The 16,490-nt window shown below is 37.4% G+C and overlaps 1 protein-coding gene across 3 annotated transcripts in view; it reads left to right on the forward strand.

Moving 5' to 3' along the window:
- LOC145666953 (equilibrative nucleoside transporter 1-like) overlaps nt 1–16,490 on the forward strand; it is a 114,156-nt gene that overhangs the window by 52,099 nt on the left and 45,567 nt on the right. For all 3 annotated transcript variants that reach the window (XM_081734576.1, XM_081734577.1, XM_081734575.1), the window contains 3 exons: nt 6,971–7,052; nt 11,300–11,439; nt 14,241–14,386. In XM_081734576.1, coding sequence (XP_081590702.1) covers nt 6,971–7,052; nt 11,300–11,439; nt 14,241–14,386 — 368 coding nt within the window. The remainder of the gene's footprint in view (nt 1–6,970; nt 7,053–11,299; nt 11,440–14,240; nt 14,387–16,490) is intronic.

A 16,490-nucleotide genomic window follows, 5' to 3' on the forward strand; every position in this document is an offset into this window, starting at 1 on the left:
ACAGACTATATTTAAAATTGACCACTTTATCAAGATCAAATAGAACACCAATGAGGTTGGAGCAGATTGATAACCCTTCTAAAGCAGCTACCCTAGAACCTGTATCAGATCTTCAAAAATGTACTTCGAAATCATTGACTATTTGTTGAATGAAGTGCAGTGTTGTTTTAATCAGCCAAAGCTCCTGCTTTTAGTCGACATTTAATTTCTTCGTGAACATGGTTTTCATCTGTTAATATTAATCCTAGACATCTGAAAGTATCCACTTTATCAAAAATATTGTTTGATATTTTAACGAATCCTTAATTTGCAGTATCACGATCTCGACGGACTTCCATGTATTTAGTTTTCTCTGCATTTACTTCTAAATCCAAGTCCCTGCAAGCGTTAAATAAGACCTTTGCATTTCTTTCTATACTTGTTTAGAAACATTCACTGCCAACGTATAGTATTGGAAATTCTAGTGATAAATGTAACATATGTCTTGTGCCTAAACTTATTATAATATAGTTTGTGTTAATATATCAGAAACAAAGAAAACATTGCTTACACCATGTAATTTTAACCTGGCCATATGATGTATTATTTCTAGTCCAGTGATATATGACAACTGTGATAATTTCAGAAATTTCCTCTGGAGGAGAATTCGAATAAGCGGGCAGTGAAAGTAGTATTAAGAACAAGCGGGGAAATACTCCGGAATGGGAGAAAATCCCCTGAAATTATCATTGCGTGACTATTGCCATTTAACTTGTCCTGAATTGCAAATGCTTCTTGTCTCCAATTTTACTCATAATTATCCTGCTACGGTTCCATACACACATAAGCATACAATATCTTTTTCGTGAGCTCTCTCTGTAAGTTGTATTAGTTACAAAATATGTTGTATTCGGTTCCAAAAGCTTTTTTTTAATGTTCATACCTACTAATGTCACTTCAATGAAACTAGGCAACAATTTTACAACTTTGAAGACTCATATTGATTTATTCATTATCTTACAGACATGGTTTGGGTGTCATTTTGTAGCAAATACATCAAATTTTGACTCATGTAGTACACTAGTTCAGAAACAAGCCACCGCAAGCGCTAGCGACAGTTGCAGCAAAGATGGCTGCCATTATTAGTCCCGAGCGTACTAGCTGTGTGTTTTGGTTTGAAGAATCCAAGCCTGCGATCGCTGTGCAACGTAATTTTCGTACAAAGTATGGTAAAGATCCTCTCAGTATTCGTACTATTTATCGGTGGCATAAGTGTCTTAATGAAACTGGATGTTCGGTAAGACACCTGCCCGTCTGACGCCGTTGTAGAGCAAGTGCATTCACCTTTGTACCTATGAAATCCGCTTGTGGTGGAGCTAACAATGCGTCGCCAGTTAAAAAATGGCCGAATGTGAGAGAATCAGTGGCATGTTATACACTGTCGTACGATCTGACGCACTACATCTCTTTCTCTTAGTATCCGGTACTTCTGTCGAAGAACTAACAGAAGGAGCTGTGGACCAGCATGTAAATTTTTTACATGCTCATCGCGCACAATGAGTTTGGTTAAACTGTTTCCGTGGCAGTAGGATAGGATGTTTCTCGTCAAAGTCTAATTGTGCCCTTTGCAGCCTTCCTCCTACCCTAAGCAGACCTTTATTGTCTACAAATGGATGCAGACAAAATAATTTACTTTGTGCTTTACGTCACCGTTTTCCTTAAGACATTTCAGTTCTAGTCAAAATTCCTCCTCTTGTACCAACCGAATCCAGCAAGACAATGCTTCCTCTAACTCACTCGCCGTCAAGGGTCCATGTAGCCTTGCGTCAGTTTTACTCGAATTATTTATAAATCGTTTACACCAAGCTGTCATACGGTTTAATCTTGCATTCAAAGAGTAGTTTAAGAGAAGACTAATACCTGCCTTGGCGTGTATTGCAGCAACCGACGTCTTTTTTCAACAATCAGGGGAATAATAAACACTTCTGACCAGATTATATACACTTGTTTATTAAAAACTAAATTACAGTGTGGGCCGCGGTGGCTCAGTGGTAAAGAGTTCATCTCTGGTGCATGGGGTCCCGGGTTCAAACCTCCTCCCGCCAAGTGAATTTTGTGGTGGACAAACACCGTGTGCGTGGGTTTTCTCGGGGTTCTCCCGTTTCCTCCCACTTTCTTCATTCCACCATTTCATTCATTTCTCATAATCACCGTCTCCTTTAGCCTAACCGGCATAACCATGGGACGTACAACTCAAAGATTTTAAATTACAGTGTAACGGTTTCGACAACTTAACGTTGTCTTCATCAGACACGAACTGAAAGAGATATCTTAGAGCATAGATATTTATACATATAGGAGTATACAGCTGATGAAGACAACGTTAAGTTGTCGAAACCGTTACACTGTAATTTAGTTTTTAATAAACAAGTGTATATACTCTGGTCAGAAGCGTTTATTATTTCTTTAGTGAGTACCAGGGTCGTGATGAATAGAGTTCAACAATCACTGCATCTAAGGTCTTATTGTCAACCTCTACAATTGGCACTGTTTCTCCTGCTAACCAATCTGGACCTGTCCACCACAATCGATGATTGATCAGTTCGGACGTTCAAATACCGCGACTTGCACAATTTGTAGTATTAGTCTCACTGCTCACGTGATACCACATGATGTTACTTCTTTGTTGCACTTCACTTACTCGATTTGCCACGAATGTCTTCCATCTACTTGGGCATGACGCAATCCAAGCAAGGGTTACTGTCAAATCAGAATAGGCACTCTTACTGACTATTTCGACCTTAAGGGATTGAGACACATAGTCCGTTACGTTCACATAGTTCAAGACGTGGCAGCGTTCGCCTTTTGATAGGGGCCACCTTTGTTTTTGCACTTAGCATATTCACTGCAATGCTTCCGTCATTACGCACACATCTCACACACACTACAGCAGCATACGCAGCCTCTGACGCACCACAGAACCCAACGAGATAGATTTTCCTTGTATCATGCGGAATGGCACATCGTTGGATTCTCACTTCCTGCAAAAGTGGAAGTTCCTCGTAATAATCATGCCATTGTTTGGTGATGTTGCTTGGAAGAGGGTCATCCTATCCAATTCCTAGCTTCCAGATCTCTTGCATGAGAAGTTTGGCCTTTATGGTAGTAGGAGCTAACCACTCCAACGGATCAAATAGTTTGGCCAAGTCAGACAATAACTGTCTCTTCATAACACTATGACGAATCTTTGGTACGGTGATTTTGAAGCAGAATGTATCAGTCAGACAGTCATCCATGTAGAAATCGTTAGGCACAACTGATAATGCTAACGGAAAGTTGTGTCCGTCGACGGCCAACTGCTGGAGACATTTTGTTGCTAAGAATGGTGCACATGCAGTTCCATAGGTGACTGTGAGCAACTTGTAGTCTTGAATGGACTGTTTCGGATCCGATCTCCACACAATGCGTTGAAAGTTTGCGTCTTCATGCTTCACTCGAATTTGCCTGAACATCATTTTTGCGTCTGCACATAGCGCCAGCGGGTGAGTTCGGAAACGCAGCACAATGAATGTGAGATCCTCTAACAATCTTGGACCCATCATAAGAGTTTCATTCAGTGACACACCTGCCGTGGTTTTTGCACTAGCAGCGAATACTACACGCAGTTTAGTAGTTGGGTTACTCTCCTTTAAACCTGCATGGTGAGGAAGGTTGCAAATTGTCGTTGGAGATACACTGTCTTCCCGTGATGAAATAGATTCCATGTGATCGAGTTCTAAATATTCTGCCATAAACCTGGAATATTGTTCGTGGTAGCCAGGCCACCGTACAAACTTTTTCTCTTGTTGATGAAGTCGTTTTACTGCTATATCACTAGAATAGCCAAGGTCAGAATGATTGGTCTTAAACGGTAGGCTAACTTCATATCGACCATTAACTCTTCGATGCATCACCGCAAAATGTTCTTCGCATTCCCTTTCTTCTACTGTTAAAGGACACACAAATGGTACTTCTTCGATCTCCCACACTCGCCGCAATGATACATCTAGATTACAGCACACATGAAATGCGGACACTGCCGATGTACCACTGCAACTCACTTTCCCCGATAACAGTCAACCCAGTGCCGTTTCCAATGCGATGGGCGCACCTTGAGGGTCCATGCGTTTGCCTCCTTGGACGAGTAATGGAAACACGTCGGCAGCGAGTAGTATGTTCACACCACTTGTTTTGTAGAACTCCGGATCAGCCAGATCTAAATTCTTGATATGGACCCACTCGTTAACCCTAGTGAGAGCCTGTCTAGGCATATCTCTGGCCTCACTACCACTGCTGTTGCTGAATATTCATAGTTGTATCTTGATTTAAAAGCATGATCTAAAATTGCACATGAATTGCATGCACTACTGGAAGCTATTCCCGAAATAGTTATATTTGCACTACGTTTTGGGAGTCCTAGCGCTTGAGCACACCGTTCAGATACAAAATTTAAATCTGATACACAGTCAAGTAACGCTCGAAAAGATTTAAATTGCCTTCCGTTATTTTTAACCTTTGCCACTTCTGTGGACAGCAACACTTGAGGAAGAACAGTTGTCATTGTTCCCCATCAGCTTCTACATGAGAAGACATCTTGAGCACACTGAGAGGAAGAATCACTTTCGGGCTTCCTGTTAAAGTGAAGTAACGTATGATGCAGCTTTTTACTGTACAGCGATGACACCCACCTGATGTACACTGAACAAGTTTATGTGTTCCTTTTAGGCAATTGAAGCACAAAAGCTTACCCTTTACAAATGAATGTTACCCTTTACTGACATTTGAATGAAATAGTTGCATTTATGCAGCGCGTGCCGCAGTTCACACTTAACACATGTCACATCTGTCGAAGCATGATACGTCACTGTCCTGCTCTTTCGGGACGTACTTGCCGACTTATGGGCCAGAGGTTTATTTGATTTGCTTGTCGCTGAAGCCGCAAGTGAGCGCGATCTCTGGCGAGAAACTGCGATAAGTCTGCGAAGGTTGGAAGTTCGTTCGAGTTAATTGATAGCTCCCATTGTTCTCGTGAATCACTATCTAGTTTCTCAGTTACGTGGTACACTAATATAGCATCCCAAAGCTCCACAGGAATTTCGAACACTTTCAGCACTCGTACACATTCATTGGTTGTATCCACAAGTCGTCTTAGAGAAGCTGGTGAATAGGCTACTGCACATGGTTGATGAATTACTCTTTTTATCGTATCATTTACGAGTTCGCGTTTATTCTGGCATCGAGCATTGATCACTTTCTACGTCTCTTTAATTTTGATCAGTCACCGACAATGATTGTACATGTATTGCCGCTTCGCCACGCAAAGATGCCTTCAAATATTGAAGCTTTTGCGCTCCACTCAATAATGTATTACTGTCCACGGATGCCACGAAAAGATCCCGAAACGACAGCCAATCTTTTAAGGATCCATCAAATTCCAACTTCGGTAATCGCACTTCACTCACTTTTGAAGAAGTTACGTTTTCATATGAGGTTGACGAAACACTTTCTAATTGTTTCATTATCACCATTTTCTCAACTAATTCGTCCACTCTGTCTTGCGTTGTTTTTATTTCTTTGTCATATATATCAAATGTTTGTTGATCACAAGTTCTTGTAAAATCTAACACAAGCTTTTTATAGTCGTCAGCTAGTTGATTTGCCTTCTCTATATAAGTATTCACTAATGCTTTATTTAAAGACTTACTGTTTATTTTATTCTCCAAGCGCGTTATTCCGCGTTTGGTGACAGTTTTGGATGCAATTAATTGTTCCTTTGTTGATCACTTTTCAATGCACGGCTAAATAAACTACGGCGGAAGGGGGGAATGAACGCAGGCAGTTCAGCGGTTGCACAAATTACGCTGGTGTTTTTTACAATTTCACTTTTTTCTATCTTCTTTGAAGTACTACTAAAAAGGCATAACTTTCTAACACATATATACACACACAGTTCAGAGTATTGCTCTGAAGTCTTAAGATTTTTTGTAAGAACAAAATCCGGCCCGGAGGACCAAATACTCAGGATGCATGCACGAAAGCATTTCCCATTATTTACCAAACCTTCCTTGCGCCTCACTATGTCGTTGTTTCTTTGGAGAAATGATTCGTAATCCGGTTACAATATAGATAATTTAATTAACAAAATATTTAATATACACTAGTGGACACAGGTATGATTGTGAAGTTATCACTGAATGTTTGTAATGGATCACAATAGTTCAACATGAGACACATCCACACATACGCTTCGACTGTCTAAAAAACACACTCTCTCTTCGTGGCGGTTCATATTCACTTTTCTACAAAAAGGAGGAGAAAAAGGCCACCCTCCGAGAGCAAAGGGAGCCAAAGACACTGACCGTAGCCTGACCTCTATTCTGTTACTTTGTAGCTTTTCAGACTAGCTGTTTTGTAAGAAAAAAATACACTCAACAATATGAGTTTTCAAAGTTGTAAAGTTGTTGCCTAGTTTCATTGAAGTACCATTAGTAGATATGAACATTAAAAAACGCCAGTGAGTTTTGTGGTGGACAAACACCGTGTGCGTGGGTTTTCTCAGGTTCTTCCGATTCCTCTCACTTTTTTCGTTCCACCGTTTCCTTCATTTCTTATCATCGCTATCTCCTATAGCCTAGCCAGCATAATCGTGGGACGTAGAACTTAAAGGTTTTATTTCATATTAGCGGTGAAATGTGTTGTACAGGCTTTGGGATCTCAAGTTATGAACAGTCAAGTTTCAACAAACCAGTTTGTTAAATATAACAAAAGCAGAATAAATACGCTTAAATATCAGACACAGAAAAATCAAAATCAAATGGAGGTTGATTTTTTTTCTACGACAGTACGTAGTTCACTTATACCTTGTAGTAATAGAAAAAAATTCGAAGTTATTTTCTATTTTAATGATCTTTCTTGCTCCGACTAAACACTCAAGCCGTCTTATCTTTCACAGGTGGAATATTGTTCACATTATTTTCGGGATTCATGGAATCGGAGTCATGATGTGTTGGCATATATTCATCACTGTAACAGATGTAAGTTTATTAGAAGGCATCACTCGCTGTACACAATAGTTTAAATTTGTGCTTAAGTCAAAACTCTGATTGTCTACCTTTAACAAATTCACTTATTTATTGTTTTCAGTTGGCCCACCAACACCACTTGCATATCTTTTATATCATTATATAAGGACTTCGTTACGCAAAATAACCCTGCACTTAGCGACATCTATTAGCGCCAGGAAGGCAAATGATAGCGCACGTAGCGACATCTATTAGTGTGATTGTTTACTATTCGGAATCAGTGGGATGATGCTTTTGATTAGGGTGGCGCCTTGTCTTCCTATAACCAACATATATCTATTCAGTAGAGTTGAATAACATTCCAGGATATTAGCGTGACTGACAGTCATTTTGCAGTGACAATAAAGATATATTGGAGGAAACACATTTAACAACGGACCGTATACATTGTTCAATTTGAACGTAATTCTGAGCAAAGAATGTGTGTTTGCAGAAGGCCTATCTTCTGGTAGTAGTGGTAGTTTGAAGGTCGCCTAACAATATTCTTCTGTGTGTGGGATCACAGTCTGCATTTGCAATGCCAGAACAATGTCTGGGAATTCCTATTATGCACTGATGAAATCGCAGTGAAAACACACAGTAGAGATTCACGGATTTGACCCAAAGTTGGTACACAACCCAAAAATGAAAATAAATGGTAGTGATTCTAACTTGGCGTTTGTGGTACATTCGAACATGTTATACAATGTGTTCGAAAACATACAATACAAAGCTATATATCCCATCCCTCTCGCTTTTGATCTTCATTAATGAGAGTATGACTATTGCGTCGCATATCCGTGATATTGTCAATCATGTCCCCCTACCTCATATAGACACTGTGCGGAACACCATCTTCCAGTAAGATCACATAAGTCCCATACTGCGAGGGCAACGTAGAATGCGGTACCCGGTATGCACCTTCTTTCTATCTTGGCCTTTCAGGTCTCCAAACCGAAGTCATATCGAGCATGTCATAGTGGGAGACGTTTTATCAAATCACTTTTTAATTTTGCTTAGGATTAGGAAAACCGAAGACAGAAACAGGGAACTTACTTCACTGGTCCAAGGGCGCCTATTTCTCTGTAAATTTGGGGGGGGGCATTTAGATGAAAAAGGTATACAGTATAACCTCGTTAACACGAACTCGCTTAAGCCGAACACTCGGTTAGGACGAACAAAATTTCGGTCCCGGCATCGCTGTACGTTATCTTATAGGAAGTTTTATCGGTTAACACGAATTTCGGTTAGCACGAATTACGAACTAATTTTTAGTCCCTTGAGTCAGTAAATGTTTTCATTTAACACGAACTTTCAATCCTTAGTTTTTTTTTTCCAGATCATTATTCCTATTTTAAATTTCACTCCAGATCAGTTTTTGTCATACAGTATTTATACAGACGAAAATTGCCTTGTAAATAAGAGAAAAACCAGAAACGGGTATCCTTCCTCTCTTATGAGGTGTTGATTCTGTCCTCCGTCAAGCGCTGAACATGCAGGTGCTTGGCAGACGAGTTGGTGACAGCTCGAGACAAAACGTCTTCTCTCCCCTGTAACTCCAAGCTGGTGACAGCAGTCAAATACCTTTCCGTTGCTAGTGGTACCCAACCTGCTAGCGGAGTTGTCAATTTTATAACTTGACCTTGGTTTTCTGCGTGGAAGCTATTTTTTTTTTTATCTTCGAAGATAGGATAATAAGCTTACTGTAGTGTTTTCACTTTTCAGAGGATGATACCGAGACCGAAACTAGTCTCGATCTCGATCTTAACTCGAATTTGAGACCGAGTCGTGCTTTTCAAAATCGAGACGAGACCGAAACTCTGTCTCGTCTCGATACAATTCTGTGGATGGTATCAAGACGGAGAATAATCTTGGTCTCGTCTCGAATTTGGAACCGAGACGAGACCGAGACTACTCAGTCTCATCTCGATACCATCTGTAGTGTTTTCTATGACATACATAATATACTGTAGTGGTATGTATAGTCTGTATACTGTAGTGCGTATGTATGGAGAAAATGTATTCGAATAATAAAATTTGGGTCCCCGGTTAACACGAATTTTTTTAACACGAACTCCTGATTTTTCAGTCCCTTGGAATTCGTGTTAACGGGGGTTTACTGTATATATATATATATATATATATATATATATATATATATATATATATATGAACATTTTAAGAAATTGCACTCAAATTGTGCCAAATATTGTATATTCATAAATATAATAGGGGGCCCACATGAGCTTTGGGGAAGCCCTCTCTGCCCTCCAGGATCGGCGCCCTTGCACTGGTCCCCTCAAGTTGCTCGTATATGCGGACGATGGAGAGTAATACCGAATTATCTAAGGTCAGTGTAAGAAAATACGAACGTTCTGTTAAGAAGAAGGAAAAATTTATCTAGACGCAAGACCGTAGAGCGAAAGAAAAAAACATTGCGGTGATATAACTAGGATCAACATTATTGGACAAGACAAAAGGATTGCCAAATAAGAATTTGTATACCATTCATTCTAGCTTTCGATATAATGTAAATTGTAAGTATAAATCGTATTAAAAAAAATGATTACTAAGTTTTGTTGCAGTTTCGGCAATGGTAGGGACATTGTCTTATAAAATCTGATGAAGGCATACAGTTTCATTCTTATAACAGAAGATGTTTTGCTTCAGTCTTATTGGAATTTTTACTTAAAGTCAAATAAGAATGAAATTCGAGGGGCGGGGACTGAAACTAAATAGGTGACGGGAAGTTCATGTTAGTACACAGGCCCTTATCATTACGACTAACATCGAAAAAGTACTGAAATATATAATATACGAGCATAGTATTTTCATAGTATTGTATGAATGCGAAAGTTGGTCATTTACACGTTGGGATAAGCACAACCTGAGGGTATTTACAAATGAAGAATTGAGAAAGACGTTTGGAGAGACGAGTAAACAGATGAATGGGAGGGAACTGCTTAACATATAGCGTTCCCAGATATTATACAAATTATTATATCAAGACATAAAAGATAGGCAGGACATGTCACTTGTAAGCATATAGGCCACACAAAGACAGTTATAGTTGCAAAGTTTTGGGGTAAATATAATCTGAGTAGCCTAGAAGAAGATGAGATCATCTACAACAAGATCTTCTGCAAGAGTGTACCAATCCCAATTGGTTTCACAAAGAAAAAATCTAATGTTGTTTTGTTTCTGCGGGAATGAACCTCCGTGTTCCGTGAGTTGTGTAGGAGCCATTTCGAACTAAATGTTCTCTGATGCTCCCCTCGTCAGTAAATCACATGAAGAGGGGAAGGAGCTGATAAAATAAAGACAAAACAAAAGCACTGATTGCAGGCATCTCTGACTACTCGAACACTGCCAACACTGGCTCCCCTCCTTTTCTCAACCTGTTCCTCTACTTTTATTTGATTGTCCTGCGTCATACATCGGCTAGTTAGAAATGACTGCTATGCAAAGTTAGTTATCTAGCATCGTATCATATAGCATAGCTCCTTAATAGAATTCCTTAAGCTTAATTTTTAAATTTAAATATAGGATATCTTAATGAATACACTCTTTGAAACAGAATATATTACTAATTAAAGCAGATCAGTATAGCTATTTTATTAGAGTCGTGTGCCTTAAGGATGTAAATGTTCAAAGTGACTACTTTCCGCCGAAAAACACAATCGACAACGACGTGAAACAGAGTGATGTTCTGATTGCATTCTTTCTAATGATATAACATGACAGGCGTACTCAATTTGCTTTCTCAGATTTGTAGTGTTTGTGTTTTTTTCGCTTGCACTATGTGCTTTACAATCCTCCAAAGAAAGAACTCTATTGGGGTTAAATCCGGAGATCGAGGTGGACACTCCAGACCAGTTCCTCTTCGCCTATTCAATGGATCCGGGAATGGGCAATCTAGGTGAAAGTGGGGTGACACCCCATCCTATTGAAGGTAGTATCCACGATCATTATATATATATATATAACATTTACATTATTAGAGTACAAAACACCACAAAAATTTTACACTTGTCTACTCTAATTAGTGAAATATACTGTATTAAAGAGTACATACATCGATTTGAGGCATCCTACAGAAATTTATTTATTTACAAGTATTACATTTGAAATTTTTTTCTAATTGTTGTAGCGTGTAGTTACAGTTAATTTTTCTGAACATCCAAAAATCTGTTCTAAATGCATGTGTGATCTGTTTGCAGTATTTTGAAAAATACAAATTAAATTCCAAGTATACCTCCTATGAGACAAGTTTTACTCACAATTATATGGAATACGTCGTAGTTGCTTCAATGTTGCCAAATTTCATCTTCAACTGGGCGAATATCTATGTTGACAAGTGGTATGTATAAATTACATATGGGTTTCTAATAGAGCTGAATATAGATACAGAAAAACGGTAGTTTTGTAGAAATCATGTTTACGAAACAATAATTTTAGGAATTATCAAAAAAAATTGATCAAAAGATTGCGATCTTGGCCAACAATTAGTTTTTGGATCGGGGGTCAGAAAATTTTTCAACGACTCCTAAATCGAGTTTATTTATGTATTTATTTATTTATTTATTTATTTTATTTATTTATTTTTACGGAATACGCACATCATACTGAGTTAAGTTATAGTGCTGGTTTGTGTACACTGTATGTAGTTTTCCAGGCATAAGGTCTACAAGAAAAATTTTTGCCTGAAATATATTGGAGCTTTTGATCCAATAAGCTTAATTAGCCTTGGATAAACAGTGCGTCAAATGGCATACAAACCAGCTAAGTGCATCTTCCTTAATCTTTAATTTCGAGCGACGGCGCACGAGACTGAAGAAAGATTTATACTTAAAAAATGAAATATGATCTACAATAATTATACATTTCATGACCATTACATGCTGTTTACTTTTAGATAATCTGTCCGCATACATGAATACTTAAAAGCCACAATGTTGAACGTTTCCAGATCAAATTTTAAATTTAAGGTTTAAAGGGATTTTTCTACCGTAATTACCCATCAGAGGGTTAATTATGGGAAATTTTTTTAAAAATTCTGATTTTGCTCAAACAGCTTCTCAAATTGTTATATTTCATAAATAGATAATTTTATTAATAACTATATTGTACTGCACATGACTCTTTTGAAATTAAATGAAATGAAATCTTAAAGTTTTACGCCCCACGGTTATGCCGTGTAGGCTAAAGAAGACGGTGATGATAATAATGAATGAAATGGTGAAATTTAAAAAGTGAGAGAAAACGAGACAACCCACGCACATGGTGTTTGTCCACCACAACGGAATTCATTATAAAAATAAAGTTATATTTTAATTTCCAAAAATCGTGATTTTTTAATTCTAATAAAAGGGATAATGAGAAAGTTTTTATCCTCACATCTTTTTAGCTTACAGAACTTAAACAGAGTTGAACGTTAACAGATTCAATTCGTTTTGTTTCGTACTTATTCAAGAGTTCCTAAAACATGAACAACTGAAAACAAATCACTCTTTCAGTAATTCTACCGTCAATTGTGCGAAACTTAATCAATCAATATTTTTAGACTTTGAAGGAACAGAACATGTTCAAAATTAGTGTCAAAATGCTACAAAAATGGCAGAAAAAAAAAGAGTTTTACATCTTTAGGTATAATGAATTATTTGAAGAAGAATGTTTACGCTCCATGTGTCATTTTCCTATGTGCATGCTGTAGTCCCAGGTTTTCATTTATTGTTAAAAGACTGTCTAGACAAATGGTTCTCAAACTTGTTTTTACTGCGACCCAAAATAAATAATAAAAAGTATTTTGTGGCCCACCTGCTTTTATTCCAATACACATTAGCATTCTACGTAATGGTGGTGTATTTTAAAACAATTAAATTTTGTAAAACACATCTCTAATTCAATAACAGTCCGTATGAGTGATTAACATGAAATTTATTTGGGGATGCTGTGAACATCCTGAGCGACCACGAATGTTAGAAACTAGAGCTCGATGCTTGAATTTAATAAAGCAAAATTTAGTTGGTTTCTTTTATGTTTATCATACATATCTCACTTTCAAACTAATTTGTAATGTAAATTTATGAATATAGTGACCCAGTTGGTTAGAGAATATGAGTCGGTGACTATCGAGCAAATGTAATGTAAATTTCTTTTAAAATAAGTATATTATATGAAATTGTACACATACGCAAAGAGGGTTAAAGTGTTTCCATAGAAACGTAACACAGAGCTAACACTACTCGCGACGTCATGCCCTATTCCATGACAGATTTTGACTCACCCACTATCTTTCCATTCTAACCCAGTATATCTACTGACTGTACAGCAGGGCAAGGATCTGAGTAACCACTTACTCTTCACCTCATTAGCAAACGGTTCCAATTTTCATTTAATGAATAAGACTTCATAACATAAGTTTCTGCATCAAAACAACATTTTCATAATTAAAAAGAAAAGCCACCTAAAACAGCCCGCGACCCACACTTTGAGAAACACTGGTCTAGACCATTACATAGGGCAGTTATTGTGTATGTGCGAGAAGGGCTTTCACATTACTGATTAAATAAATATTTGCAATGTGGAACATTTGGACTGTAAGGGGAAAGTTTGATATTCTGGAGGGATTTAATGCTGTTTTAGGTTGGCAACATTGACCAGACGCCAAAGACAAAGTTTTCTTTTTTCTTTCCGATATCGAATTTGCTAATTTTTTATCGTCAAAACAAACACGTGTGTGTCGTCATTGAATGCTCCCTTAGGCCTGCCATGTACTGTGACAAAACATTTCTTCCTCTTTTCTGTCAGTAAGTTGCTATCATCTAAGAAAAAAATAGTAGAATTAACTCGTGCCTCGGATCCACTTAAAAATTTCCTCAGCTTCAGGATTAATATCTCCCTTAATAACGGATGGATGTCAATGGTATTTTGCAGCGGATTACTTTATGAGATCCACATGCATATCACTGGGACGCAGGGGGTTAATATAAACTAAAACCTGTAAATAAATTAACAATTTATTCCTATAACAGTAACTATAAAATAAGTTATTTTATATATAAAATAACTATAACTATAAAATATATAACTTGGTTCCGTGCATGCAATGTAATATACAAGTATGTAATTGTGTTAATATTTGTTCATTTTTAATTTTAGGGGAAGCTTAACTAAAAGAATTTTATGCAGTTTGCTCATCGAAGTCTTAGTATTTGTAATAATGTCTATATTTGCCATGATCGACACTTCAAGCTGGCCAAAAGCGTTTTTCATAATCACACTTGTATGCATTGTGATTATTAATGGTAAGTTTAATATGCCAAGCTCAACTAATTACACAGTTTAAGTAGAGAAGATAATTCTAAAGGAAAAGAGCAACATAGCTATCAAATAGAACAGAAATTCACTCATAAATATTAGGTACTGATTTTCATTAAAAATTGACTAAATTTTCCAAAAATTACATCTCCAAAATTTCTTCTGAAATAAAATGCAATATTTTTACGTCAAGCGTGTAGTCTGAAGGAGACGGATGATTTATATGCAAAAACTGATTGAAAAAAATCTCGGAGTAAACGAGAAAGCTTGGGGAAACCCTCGGAACACGATGGTGTCCACTAGTGCTGTCGAAATCGGGTTTTGAAAAAAAAACGAAAACCGGTTTTTGAAAAAGTGAAATTTCATAAAACCGAAATGTTGGTTTTGAAAACCGCATTTGCGGTTTTCGGTTTTCAGAAAACCGGTTCTCTCAAAACCGAAAACCGCAAATGTCACAAAAATTCGACAGCACTAGTGTCCACCAAGAACTCACATAGTCTAGGCTCCAATAAGGAGCCCCTTGCAGACCAAAGACGAGCGTCTTACCACTGAACTACCATGATCTCTAAATTCTTAAAAATATACAACATTGATATTCTATGTATGAGGAAAGACAGGTTCTATCACACTTACTCTAACGTAGTTAGGTGGGGAGAAAATGTCTGTAAATTGAGGATTCTCCAAACTTCATTCGCTGAGTACATTAAATGCCACCTTTCATTAATGAAATTCTACTGGTAAGTATGAGAATTATTATTTAATTTTGAGTTTGAGTTTAACGTCCCTTTCAGCAGCGAGGCTATATGAGACGGGACCTACTGATTAACGTGGAATCCTAACCACATGAGCTCCCGCCGGGGATTGAACACGGGTCTCCCACGCCAAAGGCGCGTACGCTAACCGGATTCGATCCCGGCGGGAGCTCATGTGATTCGGATTCCATGCTAATCAGTAGGTCCTGTCTCATATAGCCTCGCTGCTTAAAAGGATGTTAAACTCAAAATCATCTCAACTCAATTAATGTAGAAAAATATTAAAGAGTCTAGATCAAATTTAATTTACTAATGCATGCATAGTTGTATAAAAGCTTAATAGAATATATATAGGGGAATACAATACAAAAAAACAACAACAACAACAACAACGCCAATGTTCTGATGCAAAACATTACTATTGCAGAATGGTGCACAATAACTACTATAGTGCATACTATATATAGAATGTTACATATTATTAACACTCTTTCATTCGTTCGTAGTGTCCGTTCTTTGGGTGAAAAAAAAAAAAAAGGTTTAATGAACTCAAAATTGGAATTTTGAATATTATAGAAATCGTCCCCTCTTTCCCTTTAGAAACATGTTTTATGGAAACGTTGAAACACTTGTTCCCTTATTGTTAGCAGTGGTGCTATTCAGGCGGTTCGCACCGGTTCGGGCGTACCGGTTGTTATTTCGAGTTCAAAGAACCATTTGTTATACCGAGATAAACCTACATGTACACATATATACACACACACACATTACCAAGCCAAGCGTGAAACAAAGTATGTGTTTAAACTTGGCAGAACCTATTTTCAGAATTTGAAAATTAAACCATGCAGATCGTTTGTTCACGATTGTTCTCATAAAAATTTTCGTTTGTTCAGGATTTATAAACAATTTATATCAAAAACAAAATGGGCGGTGGCAAATTTACATAGCAGAACCCATTTTCAGCAATCGAAAATAAACCATGCAGAAAATATTTCTATATCTTTTGTATTTCTGTTAGCATAGCAAGTGTGTGCATTGCAAATTTCAGCTGGAAGGGAGAGTTTCTAGAATACAAACTTTTCACAACCAAAAACAATTGACCTATTTGCTCTGTACATACGAGAAGATTAATGGAGGGCGAGGGGAACGGTACATTTTATTTTGTGCCTTTATTCTTAGAAATTCTTACAGCTACATGGTTAAGTACGATCTCTCAGAAGAAGGTATAGACGTTTATTCCTTAATCTCAAATGCTCAGATATCAAGAATGAGAACTGGGATCATTGAAAAAATGAGGGTTATTTATATTTGAAACTCATACATACCATTATTAACAATT

Source organism: Thermobia domestica, chromosome 12 (genome assembly GCF_964235325.1).
Source record: "Thermobia domestica chromosome 12, izTheDome1.hap1.1, whole genome shotgun sequence".
NCBI classification, from domain to species: domain Eukaryota; kingdom Metazoa; phylum Arthropoda; class Insecta; order Zygentoma; family Lepismatidae; genus Thermobia; species Thermobia domestica.